A 17,354-nucleotide genomic window follows, 5' to 3' on the forward strand; every position below is an offset into this window, starting at 1 on the left:
TATATACGTGTTGTGTATGTATGTATATGTATTAACTAATACTATGCGATGTCACGAAGTTTTATTGCCAGTCGTAGCGGCTGATCCGGTACCGTTACCAAACGCAGCTTGCAGTCAATTGGTGTTGTATTGTTACATTGCAACTTAAAATTGCTTATGACCTGAAACATGAAAAAACATGCAGGAATGTGTTATAAAATTGCAAATCAGCGCACAATAATTTTAATTATGTTATAAATTATTAAATTATATTTGCTTTGACGGCATTATTATTATATACATATGTGAATGGCATGCACTTACCGACGCCAGCAGGCAGTGCATTTGTTTCATCGCCATGCGTCGGCCAATGCACGAACGATTGCCGATGGCGAATGGTAGGGAGCCATGCGATTGCAAGACTTCACGTAGTTCGCCGGTTTCCTCGTTGCGTTGCCAACGCTCTGGTTTTGCCGTCTCTGGATCGGGAAAATGTTTGGATTCACGACCGGCCGTGTACAAGGAGAGCAGCACTAAGCTCTGTTTTTTAAAGAGTTTTAAGAAAAAAAAAACAGATTAGCGGTAAGCCATACAAATTTTAATAAAGCAACTATTTGTAGTTTAAGAAAGTTAGCAGAAAGATTATGCAATAAAAGTATGATGTAAGTGTAAGTGCACATTTATATAAATATTTAAAATAAATTAAATGCATTTTTTCAATTATTTTCAGGTAAAAAAAAAATTATATACAATTTCAATAAATAACAGCAACAAATAAGCCATGCAAATTATATAACATTTAATATATGTATCTACCGTGGATTGTAAACAAAATATTGAAAATTACAACAACAATTATTAACTTAAACAATCATTTCATGCACAATCAAGCTCACATACATATGTCATACAAGTATATACCATAATAATAGTTACGTTTTCTGTTTATTAATTCACATACATACATTTCTTTCGATTTGATAGCCGCCAATGTTGGCCTCAGTGTCTAAGTAGCGTCCAATAAATGGTGCAATCGGATATAAACGCATGGCCTCTTTTATAAGGCCATGTACCAGCATATTGCCGCGCCCGTCATGCGCAGCCATTTCTTTGGCCAAACGCTCTTGCATTTCCGGATTCTGAGTGAGTAGATAAAATGCCCATTCCGTTGTGTAGGCTGTCTGTAGTGGGGGAATATTAATTTAAAAAAAGTTCCGTTAAATTAGTATACCTATTTTAATAAGGTTATGTTGCATGTGTTATAATGTGTGGATATTTTTGGTTTGATATTTTGAAGTTTTGATAATTTAAGAGTAATGAAAAAGAATTCTTTTAGCCCAGTAGTGTGGACAATTTGTCTGGCAGGCGGTATATACTATTGTATATTAATTTAAATAATTTGTTAGGATGTTGTTAGCGTTGCCTTAGACAATAATATATACCGAATTTTGTGAAGATAACTTGTCAAATAAGAAAAATCCTATACAAGAACTTGCGTTCGATCAGTCAATTTATATGATAGATATAAGCTATAGTTGTCCGATTCCTATATTTGGTGCGGAGATTATAATGTTACCTTGGGCGATAATCTTTGTAAAAATTCTTGAAAATATCTTGTCAAATAAAAAAGTTCTCCATACAAGTACTTGATTTTAATCGACCAGTTTGTATGACAGCTATTTGCTATAGTGGCCCGATCTTAAAAAAATGTTCGCAGATTGTCGCGCTGTCATCGACAATAATCTGTACCAATTTGCGTGAAGACAATAAGGTAAAATAAAAAATTTTTTCATACAAAGACTTGATTTGTGCCGGTCGGTTTGTATGGCAGCTATAAGCTATAATGGTCAGATCAGAACAATATACTCTAATGTTGTAGCACTGTCTTCGAGAATAATCCGAGTCAAATTTCTTGAAGATATCTTGTCAAATAAAAAAGTTCTCCATACAAGTACTTGATTTTGATCGACCAGTTTGTATGACAGCTATTTGCCATAGTGGCCCGATCTTAAAAATATATTCGCAGATTGTCGCGCTGTCATCCACAATAATCTGTGCCAAATTGGGTGAAATTATCTTGTCAAATAAAAAAGTTCTCCATACAAGAACTTGGATCTGATCGGTCAGTTTGTATGGCAGCTATACGTCATAGTGTATGGATATCATCAATTCTGACAAATGAGTAGCTACTTGCGGAGAAAAACACATTTCAAATGGATATCTTAGAACTTGCGGTGCTAATTCGCATTTATAGCGACGGGCGATGGACTAGTTGTGTAATTCGACTCAGCCGCCACATTGATCATTTGTATAAACTCGTATGCATAACTGAGTTTGCGAGGCCTCCTTTGGGTATTAGAAACCTTGTGACAAACATAATACACCCTGTTCAGCATATAAAAAACATTGAAACATGGCTTACCGTATCGCCGGCGGCAATAACCAAATCCACAAATATGCGCTTAATCGTATCCAATGGCATGTCGGCTAAAATGAGTTTCTGGAAGAGTGAATCTCCACTACAATCGTGACAGTCGACACCATTTTTCACACACAAACCATTTGTAATGTCTTCTGGTAACTCAACTAACAGATCAATCAAATCGTTGCCCTTCTTYAGCACCGCGGCGACGCTCGCCTCGAAATCACGCCAAATACGCATATTGAAACGTTTGGCCAATTGTGGTGGAAATGTCATAAGCGCCGAACTTGTGTCGAATATTCCGTGCACAATACGCGAGAATTCATCCATTGTCTTGGCCATATGCGGATTTTCCGCCGCTGAAACGCCAAACATGATGGTGCAAACCACTAAATGCAGAATTGTTAGAAGAGTTAACATAGGAAATATGCTTTTATATTCACGCGTGCCAACGCACCATCAATTGCCCAGTTGTAGAGCTGCTGTTCGAGCTCCAGCACTTCGGTGTAGCTGCCTTGCGCTTTGGCCGCCTGCGTCTTCCACAGATTCACCAAACGTTGCGTACACGCATCGATGTGCACATCCATCCACTTCATGGTGCCGCCGAGCAGAAAACGATTTAATATGCGTCGGTTATGTAGCCATTCGGGACCCTCCCTAAACGTTTGAGATTAAGCGATAAAAAAAAATTAAATTAAGTGTTAATGAAATTCAAGCAAAAAAATGCAAGTGCGTTTTTTTTTCTGCTACTTTTTTGTTTTTGTACGTCTTAACTCACATGAAGAACAAGCCGCGCTGACAATTGTGCTGCCTGTTGTATAAAATCCACGACTCTGGCAGCGGATGCCGTGGATATTGGCCCTCATATTGRAATACCGCACGCATTTGACTTGCTGATGAAACAAATATGGCATCCTGTACGCCGCCCAGACGTTCGTAGAATATTGGACCGARCTCTTCATGGCGTCGTTGAACGTATTTGTGTAACCTAAAAAAATAAAAAAAATAAAATCTTTTTTTTTTTTTTATTTTAAAATGACAAAAACCCAGTAGGCGACGCTATCGGCAGGTGAACTTGTGGCGACTGTCTGTCGTTAAAGTTTAATGAACCAAATATTTAAAATTTATGTTAAATTTCCATGTAATTGTAAATAAATAATATAACGGAAACAGTCCTTGAACAAAAAATTWAAATAAATATCTTCAAACTGCTGTTTCAATAGTTCATTACGGTTTCCAAGCTGCGCAAATTATTTTTGGTACAAAAAAATATATACATACATATATACAAACACGTTTATACGTGTTTATATTAATATAAATATATATGCAGACACTGAAAATTCCGATATTGTCATTGAAAATTTAAGCTGACCTTCAAATACACCGATTTAAGTTTCGCTTGTYAAGTTTATCTTTAAAGTAAGCAATTTGAAATTCATAAATCCTTGTTTATGTTAAAAAAGCTGGCGACTTTGCAAAAAACTGACCCTGAAATCATATCCGCTGGCTAGCGGAGAAGAGCCACACGCTCAATGTTAAGTGAAAAAAATCGATTTATGTAAATCGAATCGACATCATCATCGTAGGTCACATAAAAAAAAAATATTTATTCACTGGCTTTTTAGAGGGCGAAAGTCAGGAAGTCGGAGCAAAAAAAAAAAAAATTATAATAATAATAATAAAACCGCATGAGCTTGCTATATTATATATTTTTATACTCTTCCCAAATAATGCTACAGAGTACACCCTGTCAAGAAACTATCGCGGAGTTGTCATTTAAATCTCCCGCTTATATGAAAGACAGATTTTTCCTAAGTTGGTACAACTATCCTTAATTATGATGCCAAAAATTAGCGCGTTCTGTCAACCAGTGTTTTTACAGCCGCTGTTWATGTCAGTCGACCTCAGTAGTGTTTGTTGAATTTTACAATGACCGAATATATTGTTCAACGTATTTGTGTTAAATTTTTTGTTGCGAACGAGTTTTCGTGTGTCGATTCATTGAAAATGTTGCAGAAGGCTTTTGGTGAATCTGCTCTATCAAAAACGCGGACTTACGAGTGGTACAGAACATTCATGAAGGGTCGAGAGACCGTCAATGATATGCCTCGTTCTGGACGGTCTTCTTTCTTCGGTTGAAAAAGTGAAGGAAACTGTTGTCGAAAATGACAGAGATTGCCCGTAAATTAGAGATATCACACGAGAGGGTACGCACGATTTTACATGACTAATTGGGCATCCAACGCGTTGCTCGGTCCAAGACTTGTTCCGATAGAGCTGAATTTCCTTCAAAAAAGGTATCGAGAACAGGTAGCCGCAGACATGCTGGATCGAGCCAATTAGAATCCCACCTTCATGGAACGCATAATTTCTGGTGACGAGACATGAATCTACGAATTTACTAATCAGCAATCATCTGAATGGCGGCCCAAAGGCGCGCCAAAGCYGATCGATAATGAAGGTAATGCTCATTGTTTTCTTCGATATTCGTGGTGTCGTCCACTGYGAATACGTTCCAACTGGTCAAACCATCAACATGGCCMCCTGTGACTTTTTCTTATTCTCCACACTGAAATATCTACTTCGGGGAACACGCTTTGACCCCATTAAAGACAACAAAACAAATTCGACGCGTGAGCTGAAGGCCAACCCGGAAAGTGCCTATAAAAAATGTTTTGGACGATTGGAAGAAGCGTTGACACATGTGCATCGCTTCGAATGGTTGTTACTTTGAAGRCGRTAAAATAMATTTGGATGATGATTGAAAAAGTTTCGTTTTACTTWTAAATTCCCGATACCTTTTTGGCAGGCTGTATAATAGTTTTGTTCATCTAACGCTTGTACGTATCAACTAAAATTAATCGAGAGATATAAAGGGTTAAATATATAAAATGATGAGGATGACCAGACGAGTTGAAATCCGGGTGACTGTCTGTCCATCCGCCCGTGTAAGCTGTAGCTTGAGTAAAATTTGCGATATTTGATGAAACTTGGTATGCGCGTTTCTTAGTGAAAAAAACATGAGTTCGTAGATGGACATAATCGAACCACTGCCAGAGTCATTAAATTTTGGCTTCGGGATGGTATGAGAGGGCCTTATGGGATCCGGTGTGAAAATTTGACAATGGGCGTGGCACCGTCCACTTTTTTGATCGAAAATGTCGGCCATTATGTGATATATATAACTGAAATTAGGAGATAATCATTCTCTTATAATGGTTTGTCTCTATCTCAAAAATTGATTCAATACTTAAAATAAAGATTTTCGAATTTACAGGTTACAGATTTTATGCTGGATGTATCGGCGAGTTATCTCTGTGAAAATAAGAGCGCATGTTTTGATCATAACAGTGTATCTTTGTGCTTAAAATAGGTAAATTTGAGCGAAAACTTGGATTAGCCCCTACATCACCAGGATTTTCGAACATCCGGCTGACTTTACTCTTTATGATTGGTTTTACACCTTAAAGTATTTCCCTGGCTTTGATTCCTGCAAGTTGCAAAAGTATAAAATGTTCGGCTGCATCCGAACTTAGCACTTCCTTACATGTTATCTAATTTTGGTGACCTTGCTTTTATCTCAATACAGAAACAATTAAATTTTAATTTTCTTTAGACAATGCTTTGAAGAAATTTATACAAGAATACTATAAACATTTCAGGTCAGTTTAGTGACAAAACACAGATAGCAGAACATAAATACAAAATAACGCGCTGTTGTAACGTCACGGRACAGCTGTTAAGCTGAATTGTGTTATGTTACGTTACATTATCTTATCGGTACATTCTATCAAGCGTGAGTGTGTATAAAGTCAAATAAAGGAAAACTTGAAATTTCTCACATCCATTGTTCGTAAACGGTATTCGAAGACACGGTGATAAGAGGCAATCACTGCTTTCATTATTGGAATCGGCTATGCGGGAAGTAAATGTATGCAATAGTAAACCGATCGAAAATTTTGAGTGTCTATTATGCTTGAACTACTATACGTGTAATGATAATAGAAGATTTAGCGCCATTTTTTCAATCTCTGGTCAGCAGATATCTCTCAGTTAAGTTCTGGTTAAAATAAAAGGTTGTAAAAGAAGGAGTCTTGGTTAAGTTAACCAGAAATAACCAGTGCCCTCGGCAAGATATTTCGTTTGGTGAAAAAGGCCGATCGTTCAGTTTGTATGACAGCTACATATATGCTATAGTGGTCCGATATTGGCCATTACGATAAATGTTCAGGGGCCGCAAAATTTCAAATTGATATCTCAAAAACTGCGAAACTAGTTCGCATATATAATATAAAGACAAATGAACAAAGCTAAATATATTGTGACAAAAAAGTACCCCGAAATTGTAATTTAAATTCCCCGGACAAATGATATTTAAAAGAAAATGTATCCTGCTAAGTTAGTAGTGGTGTCCTTAATTACAATGCCAAATATGAGCGCGATATGTCAACCAGTTTGTTTACAGCAGCTGCCTAATATCGGTACACCACGGTAGTATGTTGCGATTTTTACAATGGATAAAATATCCATTACATTTTTACAATGGATAAATAATACATATAAAGAATTTGTCTCAAATTTTGTATTTTTAACCGAATTTCTCGTGCGGAATCGTTGCGAATGTTGGAATAAACTTACAGTAATTCAGTTTTAACAAAAACACMAGCCTACGAGTGATATAAAACCTTCAAACACGGTCGAGAGATCATTGAAAACCTRCCTCGTTCTGGACGACTTTCGACCTTTGCAACTGATGAAAATATTAAAAAAGTGAGGGATATGGTGATWGAAAATCGTCAGGCAAGTGTTAGAGAGATGACAGAAGTGCTCGACTTTTCTCGCGAGTTCGTTTGAATAATTTTGGTGGATATTTTGGAAATGAAAATCGTTCTTGCTCGACTCGTCCCCATAAAGCTGATTTCTTTTTGAAAAATAGTACGATTGTGACTGAATTTAAAGCCAAAAACGCAGTGAATAGCATCGATCAACTACCGTATTCAGCACATTTGGCTCCATGGAAGTTCTTCTTGTTCCTCAAACTACAATTGTCGCTACGTGGAACTCGTTTTCAATCGATCGAAAAGATAAAACATGGTTCGCCGAAGGTCATTCCACAATGTATACACTGTTCGAGGTATAACAAACAAACAACAAAGTTACGAATCTGGAAACCAAATACAAGAAATTGTTATACTTTTATACGATCAACTGGGTAGAAAATGATAAGAAGGATATACAGGGTTTGTCCGGAAAGTAAAAAGATTGAGTCGATTTAAAAAAAAAAAAATATTAAAACAATCGTTACAATTCTTTAACAACTTTCAAAATAAGCTCCGCCAGCGCCATTTTCAAGCACGAGGGCGTSACGGAAGGCATTCTCCGGAATTGTCTTGAGACCCGAGTTGCATGCTGTTTGAATCCCCTTTCATCTGCCTTTTCAGGCAAGAAAACAAAAAAGGTTCGTAGCCACATCTGGGCGTTCTTGGTTTGGTAGCTGTTCACAAAAAAGACAGTGTGAGCCGAGACGTTGTCGTGATGACTTCCACATACAACTTTGGCGTTAACGGTTTGTCCAGGCGAGACAGTGCAATTGATGTCAAAAAAGACAATAAGCATATTACTTTGGATTTGCTCATTCTTCCGGTCTTTAGCAGCGACCTCTTCCCTACCCTCCAAAAAAAGCCTGGTGCCACCGAAATACACCACAWTACCGAGTTTCACACAGAATTTAATCGCGTACCTTTGCTCTAGCGAAGGCTACATTTTTGGCATGCGCATACAGATGACAGATACACGACGCGAGAAAATGTTTGTCGCGACTCTTCAGGTTCTCGGAGACAACTGACCATCCACTCATTTGTTAGCTAGGAACGCCCTCTACCGACCTTCAGTCGATGCGCGCACGGTCCGAAGTACAGTCACGGAGAAGGGGAAAACTGAACTATTACTTTCCCGAAAACCCCTGTCGACTATAATATTTCCTACGACAGTTAGAAGCAAGTRAGATAACCAAAGCTATTTAATTTGAACTTTAAGTAGATCCAAGTTCTTTTACTCAATCTGGATTCCAAGCGAGATTGCTGGTGCCAGTATTGGAGGCACAACTTTTCTTCCCGCTCTTCCACATACCAATCTGAATGCATCTACTAAAAAGTTAACCAAAAGTACCGTAAAACCTTGTTTTCAGGGAAGTGTTGTGAATTTGTGTTAAGAGCAGACTAGCTTTCTTCAGCAAATACGAAAAAGGCTGGTGAAAGTATTTAATATATCAAATTGTGACAGCTTTTTCAAAATACAGAACCGAATGCCGCAGAGTTCCTGGTGATAAGCAGGCACACTCTACAACATCTCGCTGCCATTACACAGCTCACCTATAATTTGGTGAAAAACTCGCCTAATATTCATAAAAATTGTGAGAATATTAATTATGTTGAAGCAAATTCGATGGGCTTTATCTATAAATTTTTCCACCTTTTATGACTAATTTTCAATTTTTATTCTATAAACGATTCAATTTCGTATTCCAACTGCGCTTGCTTTAATTTCACTACATTTGATTCCACTTGTTCCACATGCCGACGCCGCTCGTTCACCTACTGGGTTCAGTTGAATTTTCGAAAAATTTGAAAGTCAAAATATTTTACTTTCGTCACTCAAATTGATTTATTCCCGATATGTATGCATGTGATCACCCGCCCAGAATGTTATTAATGGACTTGTGTATATGTAAGTACATTTTACTACCCTCTGTGAGTTCGGGTGCATGGGTGTATGTCTGTGCAAGAATTGCCTACACCGTTTTTGCGAAATGGAGTTTCAAACAGTGAATATGAACTTCGCAGTTGTTTTTAATAAAATTGTAAATTTTTTCGTATAAAGATGGCGTAGTGGCAACTGAGGCATTACAAACGGTACGTTATAGCTACAGGCGTACATACATATGTATGTGTGTATATACCGGCGGCCATACTTGTAAATTATTTGCCAACATGTTCCTATAGCTTTGTATGCTGATTCACTAAAATATGCGCATACAATTTCTGTTCGCAATCAAAACTTAACTGTCCTGTACTCCTCGCTATGAAGCAAAAACCCACAAAAAAATATGGCATTTAAATTGACGCAAATACAGAGAAGAAAAAAATTACTTTAAAGATAAAAATTCTAACCTAAAAATAAATATAACACGATCCYTCAACATTTAGGCCGCATCCCAATCGCTTATAGATTTCGTAAAAAGATAAAGTCGGATTTTCAAAATCGYCTGTTTTTTGATGTTAAAATTTTACGTTTTTAATAAAAACACCTCTAAATAATCAACGAAAGGACGCAAGACTACAGTTTAGCAACGATCACATCTGTTGGAAAAATTAATGGRAATCGATCATGTTTTCGGATGAAAWAATTTAATTTCGACGCTCCTGACGGATTTACATAATTATTATTTCAATTACCTTATGAAAGAGCAGCGTTTTCTAGCCGGGCACCAAAGCTGCGAAGGGGGTGGGATGGTTTGAGGTGCGTTATGTTATTATGGAACAATTGTGCTACAGTTTCTTCGTACAAACAAATAATAATAATAAAATCATGCCTGTATTTACGAAATTTTCCAATATTTTTGGACCCATTCCCTGGACATACCAACAGGACAATGCTGGGACCCACACCGAAAGTATAATAAAATCTTGTATTACAACTCAAAATATGGAGGTGATTAATTAATATAATAGAAAAGGTTTGGGGTGAATGTAAAGGAAGGTTTATAAGTCAGGCCGTCTAATGGGATCCATGTATTTAATCAATTCCGTTTGTTTTAGATTTCCAACGATAAATATTGTTTCAATTTTACTGCCATTATTTAAACTTCTTTAAAAATAGACGTCATTAAAGACATTTAGTCCGTATTTATACGTATAACCCTATAAATTGTTGGGAATAATATTAACTGTAATATTTCAAGAATTAATGTTATAAACAAAWCCTAAAAGCTAAGCCTGTTAACTGCTCACTCCACTGGATTATTGTTTCTACAGAAAATTTTGCAGTTTTGTTTTTGACTGAAGGGTAGTTCTTGCATTGCAGCTCAGGCTAACTCAAAGGAGCATAAAAGGATATACAAAGATTTGTATCTTAATTTTGATCGATCAGTTTGCATGACAACTATATCCTTTAGTCGTCCAATCTGAACAATATATTCGGAGATTGTAGCGTCGCCTTGGACAAATTTGGTGCAATTATATTTTCWAAAACTGTTTTCCATACAAAAACTTGATTTTAATCGGCCAATTTGTATAGAAGCTATACCCTATAGTGCTACGATAGATCAAACAATTTGTATGGCAACTATGTAACTATATCCGATAATGGTCCGATACAAGTGTTGAGTGTTGAATTGAGCTTTATAAAATATTTTACGAAACTAGCTCTAGTGGAATCTTGTCTACTCTGTTAATAACTATTTTTTTTTTTGTTTGATTTATTTTGTTTTCAAAAAATATAACATTGAAGGTATGGGGTTTCAAACCCTTTTATGGTTCACTGATGTTTCGAAATTGATGCAAGGTACTGTCACACACATTGAATTTTTATATAAAAATCATTATCTTTGGTAAAGGAATCAAAGATTAACCTAATTGCATAAAGCTGATTTATCCAGAGTATTCCTCAGATGAAAAAAACATTAACCAACGCAACTAAAAAACGTCAAAAACCGACGGCTACTTAAAAAAACATCGATTTTTACATACATTTTTTTAATTGATTTTTTTTTTTCGAATATTGCAAATTAGAAAGTTTCAAATGGTYCATATGATAGAGGTAGGTAGGGATAAGTGCCGTAACTAGGGGCTCAACTAGCGCTGGTTACGCCATTTTGATGCGCTGTCGTAAGATCGTATAGCCTTGCTATTTCTTGCGCTCGAACCATTAGGTGATCTCAATGAAACTACATACTTATGTATGTCCATTATGTTTTTTGTGGACAACTATTCAATTTTTGGTGTCTGTTGTGTTCAAAATAGTTTGCGTCGGATTTGTAATCAAACTGAGTATTCGCATAGAAAGTGGAAAACGTTTTCCGTATTGCCTTCTTGCCTGCAGCTGCGCAACTACTGTTATAAGACAGTCACATTTTTAGCGCAGGACCAGTGTCCCGTGATTGTAGTTTGTATATGCGATTTCTGGACCGAGATAGTAGGTAATTTTTTCCATTTCCTCCATATTTGATTTATTATCTTGCAACTTGCTGTTGTTTTCTATCTCTTCTGTGCGATTTGTTCAAAATGCTTATACCGCTCCATTTTGATCGTTCCTAACGAACATAGTACTGGTTCGTCCGCTTGGAAGCTGTTTTGTAGGCGGATAGAAATAGAGGATTAGATATCAATGGACTTTACTCTCAGCCCACACATGCACGCTCTATCTCTTCTCCATTCGCGTCTAGAGAAAATCCTCACCTCAAATGACGGCCGTATACACCCACATGACTATTTGGTTTAAGATCTAATTTCCTGTTAAGCGATATACTCTTTATTAATTCGCTTTTCAATGGTAATCTTCCAGTTCAGTTTGGTAGCAATTTTGATCCCTAGGTATTTTGTGGTGAGTGATAGATGAGTTTTTGTACCACTGATCATGGGAAAATTGAATTGCGGTATTTTCGTGTTACTCGTGAAGACCATCAGGTATTTTTTTATTGGAGTTATCACCTAGTCCGTTATTCCATTTATCACTGATTGTGGAAGGAAACATCCCTGTTGCTAACAACACTATGTCGCCTGCTTATTCTATTGCGTTTACTCCTCCTTAATTGAGTTGAAGTAGCATTTCGTTCAGCGTCAGCAATCATAACATTTTGGAAAGAACGCCTCCTTGAGTGGTGCATCTGCTTTTACATATACTTAGCTGAGCCATTTCATGCTATATTCCTTCTGTTTATAAGCATCGATCGTTTCCATTTGCACACGAGGTCGTCTATGCTGCCATGTGTCAAGGAGTCAATAATAGTGGTTATTTCTATATTGTTGAAAGCCCCTTCTAGGTGTAGTCACTTTTAAATTGCATTAATCACTTCGTGTAGAGCAGTTTCGGTTTACCGACCCTTCCTGTATATATATTGTGTATTCGATAAGGTATCTCCCAGCATTGATCTTAGGTGTATATTTATTAGCCTTTCTAAAATCTTCAGTATGAAGGAGGTGAAGCTTATAGCTCTGAAGTGTTTTGCGTTATCGTGTGTTCTTCTACTCGATTTTGKTTGGAACACCACTTTGACTCTTTTCCAGCTTCTCGGTATGTACGATAGTTGGATGCTGGTCTTATATATTTTTTTCAGCTTTGGAAACATTGATTCCTTTAGCTTCTGCACCATTATGGGAATAATAACATTCGGGTCACAGGCTTTAAATGACAAAAAACTGTTTAAAGTATATTTAATATTTTTCTTGCTTACTATGTGTTCGGATTGGCCTGTTGTATTCGCAAACAGTTCCAGTTGGACATCTATTGYGGTTTGCTGTTTGCCAAGAAAGTGCATTTGCATGAATTCCTCTAGGTACTCTCGGACGGAGGAAGTTCACGCATGGCTTTTACTTTTTAAACAAGATTTATTCACATGTTCCTTGGACAAAATCTTACTCAATCTGGCGGTTCGTCTGCAGCTTTCTATTAATGTGCAGAARGATTGCYARGAATCTGCTTTTGCTTTCCTWACTGATTTTTTGTATTGCTTCAGATGTCTTTATAAGTTTGCCATATTTTGGTCCATAACATTCATTTCAGGCTTTTTAAGTGGATTCATAGTTTTCTAAAGTCGGCGCTACACCAGTGAGGCGTTTTCCTCTTTTTGAGAACTGTTAATGGTATAGATTGTTTGAAAGAGTGTTTAAGACTTTTTCTTACTCTTCTTCTTTCTTTCTTTTTCATTTTTTGCAAAATAMATTTATGCTTTGGGGCGCTGATCAACGCATTGTAATGACCGTGGAGTTTAGTCTTTATAGACAGGTATTCACGTAAAAACACATTGACATTCTTCTACCTCTTTATTCAATTCTTGCACAATGCTGATTATATTCTGATGATGTGATAGAGAGTTATTTAAAAATATACCTTAAGTAAATAGAACTTGAGATATTCTGAGGAGCGCATTGAAAAACGAGTTTCGAGAAAAGGGCGTTTAAAATTTCGTCGCCCACCAAACTGGTCCATTTGGCCCGACGGTAATAGTTTCAAATTTTTTAGTATCTCATTTATCAAAATATGAAAAAGTTCGATTTTTTTCGAGAAAARATTAAGAAATATTTATATCCTGAACAGGGTTTGTCACGAAGTTTGTAATACCAAGTGGGAAACTTCGCAGACCCTTTTGAATACATATACCTACTTATATAMATGATCAGCATGACGAGTTGAGTCGATTCACGATTTTCGTATGTTTGTATATACGCGAACTAGTCCTACAGTTTTAGGCAACTGAGCTAAAATTTTGCACATGTCGTTTTCTCCCCAATAACAAGAATTCTTGCCATTAAATATATATACTTTAACAGTTAATATCTTTTAATTGGTTGGGTTTACGAAAAAATCGTAAGCGACCATTTTGTAAAGCATTCAAATTYCTATCAAATCTATGAATCATTTCATTAGAAGCGATATATGAATTTTTCTATCTGATAATTAGAAAAAATAGAAAATCGTTAGGCGTAGGACTTTCTCCTTTTAATTAACAGCTCATACCAGAAAAAAAAATATTAGGTGCTATGCAAACTGACCGCAGAGTATCTTTTGAGTTATGTAGTTCTTCGAATAATAGTCTTTCAGTCAATGAAATCGGCGACTGCAGCATATTGAAAMCTCTAAAAAGTTGCAACAACATGCCGTGATTGACTTCGTCGCTTCAAGGATGGCAATTTCGATATTAACGACCGTCCTCGTGAAAGAAGGTCAAAACCCTTTAAATACGGTCTGATTAATTTTTTCGTACGATTATTATTTATTCCGTTCGTTGGCACATGGTCTGGCTAAGAAGGGGTTCCACTCAAAAGACGGCATCGGAAAATGGCTTGATTTTTGAATAGCATCACAAGATGTATAGTTTTAATGTAATGGCATTAGAGCTTTGCCAGAAAGATGGGAAAAAGTKGTGACTAGCGTTAGGCAAAACTTTAAATAATTCCTTTGTAACCATCCGTTGCATTTTCATTCATTGTGACAAAAAAGCACCCGRAAATTGTAATTAATTCTCGGTGTAAATGATATTTCTAAAAACTGTATTTTGCTAAGTTAGCTAACTATGCCAAATAAGAGCGCGATTTGTCAACCAGTTTTSGATTAAAGAATTTGTCTAAAATTTTGTATTTCCAACCAAATTTCGTGTGCGAAAGCATTGCGAATGTTGGAAAAAGCTTACGGTGATTAATTTTTATCAAAAACAAAAGCGTACGAGTTGTACAAAGCCTTCAAAGACGGTCGAGAGATCGTTGAAGACCTGCCTCGTTCTGGATGACTTTCGACCTTTTCAACTGATGAAAATATTAAAAAAGTAAGGGATATGGTGCTTGAAAATCGTCAGGCAAGTGTTAGACAGACAAGTGCAAGAGAACTCGGCAAGTGCAAGAGAACTCGGTATCTTTCGCGAGTCAGTTAGAATGATTGAGGTGGATATTTTGGATATGAAACGCGTTCTTACTCGACTCGTCCCGATAAAATTCAATATTTTTCAAAACGGGTACCATAAACAGGTCTCTTTAGACCTGCTTGATCGTGCGAATTCCGATCCCACATTCATGTAAAGCATTGTAACTGCGAAGGCGTGTGAGCGTGAACATCCGCCGAAAATGGCCGGTATTATGGAAGTGCAATTCATGGATTTTGTATGATGATAATGCACCACCGCATCGAGCCACGATTTCGACCGTATTTAAGGCCAAAAACTCAATGAATATCATCGATCGACCAACGTGCCAATCCGATTAAAGCCATTTGAATAAGCGCACATGCTTTGTCACACGCAAGTGTAATATGTACGATTTTGTATATATGTACGTGCAAAAACCAAACACCAATTTATATGAAAGTGMACTCACTGTTGTCCACCGCCGGCTGCTACTAGATCCCAAAACGTGCCAATTAATGGCAATCCTTTCGGCCTTGGCAACTTCTGCAAATCCTCTGCCGACGACTTCTCAACTTTCGCCTTCCACGGCCAAGCCCCCGTGCTGGGTGGTGGCGGTGCCAATGGCTGCGCTGCCGGCGCCGCTGTTGCTGCCATTTCGTTCGACTTCGCGGTCGCTGTGATCGAGATGGTTGCCGCTGCTGTTGATGGCGTTAAGTATTCACCTTCGCCCAGGTGACATTTATGCGTTCTACCGCATATTACCAACAGACGCAGCCAGAAGGCGCGTAAAGCATTTAGCACCGCCGATGGCAACAAATTCAGCATTACGACGATGCGCACGCTTGTATCGTATTCAAGTGGCAATTGCAAGTTTTTTCACAAGCCCCTAACTCAGCACTGTGCTCGCTGCTTGYTGCTGGTCTGGCGCAAGGCTGGCTATATGACCACCAAACGTGCCGCGATATTCTGCTGTTGGCGCGCTCTGTTGCTGTTGATGATGCCTATGTGCGTTGTATGACTCTATGGCCTTTTCGTTTACTGCAAATGCTGTTTCGGCAAAAACTTAATTTTTTAGCCAATTTTTTTTTTCTTCGTTTTTTTTTTTTTTTTTTTTTTTTTTTTTTTTTTTTTTTTTTTTYTTTTTTTTTTTTTTTTTTTTTTTTTTTTTTTTTTTGTAATTTACGGCCTATTACTTATTCCCTTGCTGTTTCGCTTGCGTTGTGTGTAGAATTTTGCCGGTTGGTATTCACGTATGATTATTAAAGAAAAAAATGTTCGCGAAAAAAATTATAACGCGTAATCGTCAATTTTGGGCGCGAGCATAAAATTGCGTTGGTTAGTGGAAATGAAATATTTCGGCTGCTTATGCAGTAGGTGAGGGCTCCTTTGGATTTCTTAGAGCATGACGTTGAAGTTTAAAACAATTTATACAAAAATCACAAGCAATTCAAAAAGRTTCTAAAACACTTAACACCAAACAAAGTAACGCACACAATTTGTAATTAATTGCACGTAAAAAGCATGTACAAAATTGTATTTAAACMAAGCACAAATATWTTTTAAAACTTTTTCCTTTTTGTTKAGTTTTTTAAAATACTTTYAAATTTTTTACTTTMAATTAATTTTTTTTTTTCACTTTTWTGTTTACTTAATTCCTTTTTAAAACAATAGCTGCCGCCACGCCGGCTTTATAATGTGTCTTATACTCTGCGCGCGTCCGACTGTTTGGTACTTGCTTTGTGCTTCTGTGTGCTACCTTTACTAGCGGCGCTCACTTAATGATTATAGGTGAGAGCATAAGTTCTTGACGCGTTCACCGTTCGTGGTTATCTGAAACCGATCGAGCAGCTGTGTCGCATGTTAAAGGCGAAGGCGAAGCCAAAATCCAAGCCAAAGCCAAAGCTAAACCGAAATGAAACGCAGCCGACGTCGTCGCAGCAGCAGCAGCAAGCAATGAAAATCACGAAAACCAAGTCGAATCCGAAACCCAAACTCGGTGTCCATTTCACACAGCTGTGCGGTGCGTAAAGCGAGGAAATTTCACTGCTAGCGCGACGTAACAATAAAAAAAAGAGAGTATGAAAAAAATCGCTGCATAAAAAAGCGGATAAAACCTTTAATTATGCATGCATACCAAAACATACACACAACTAGCAATAAATATACTGAATCCCTRCCAACCATGAGCGGSTAAAAAACCAGTGAAACATTAGGTAGTAAAGTGGGTAAAACTGTGGGCAGATTGCCATCGGCCGCGCGAAGATTCTATCCTTTCCTCTCACATACATCTCTGTTGCGCTCATTTAGCAGTGTCATATAAAAAAGTTTATCTGTCCT

At 37.2% G+C, this 17,354-nt stretch overlaps 1 protein-coding gene across 1 annotated transcript; it reads right to left on the reverse strand.

Annotated features, from left to right (window-relative positions):
* Positions 1 to 17: 17 nt before the first annotated feature.
* Positions 18 to 16,113, reverse strand: LOC108976860 (cytochrome P450 315a1, mitochondrial). Its single transcript, XM_018946237.1, has 7 exons — positions 15,487 to 16,113; positions 3,180 to 3,389; positions 2,859 to 3,058; positions 2,402 to 2,790; positions 945 to 1,160; positions 304 to 519; positions 18 to 161 (listed from the first exon to the last, which is right to left on the reverse strand). The coding sequence occupies exons 1-7, from the start codon at positions 15,840 to 15,842 to the stop codon at positions 42 to 44; spliced, it is 1,707 nt and encodes a 568-aa protein (XP_018801782.1). The 5' UTR covers positions 15,843 to 16,113; the 3' UTR covers positions 18 to 41.
* Between the last annotated feature and the right edge of the window lie 1,241 nt (positions 16,114 to 17,354).

Source organism: Bactrocera latifrons, unplaced genomic scaffold, assembly GCF_001853355.1.
Source record: "Bactrocera latifrons isolate USDA-ARS-PBARC rearing strain unplaced genomic scaffold, ASM185335v1 scaffold_80, whole genome shotgun sequence".
In the NCBI taxonomy this organism is placed as follows: domain Eukaryota; kingdom Metazoa; phylum Arthropoda; class Insecta; order Diptera; family Tephritidae; genus Bactrocera; species Bactrocera latifrons.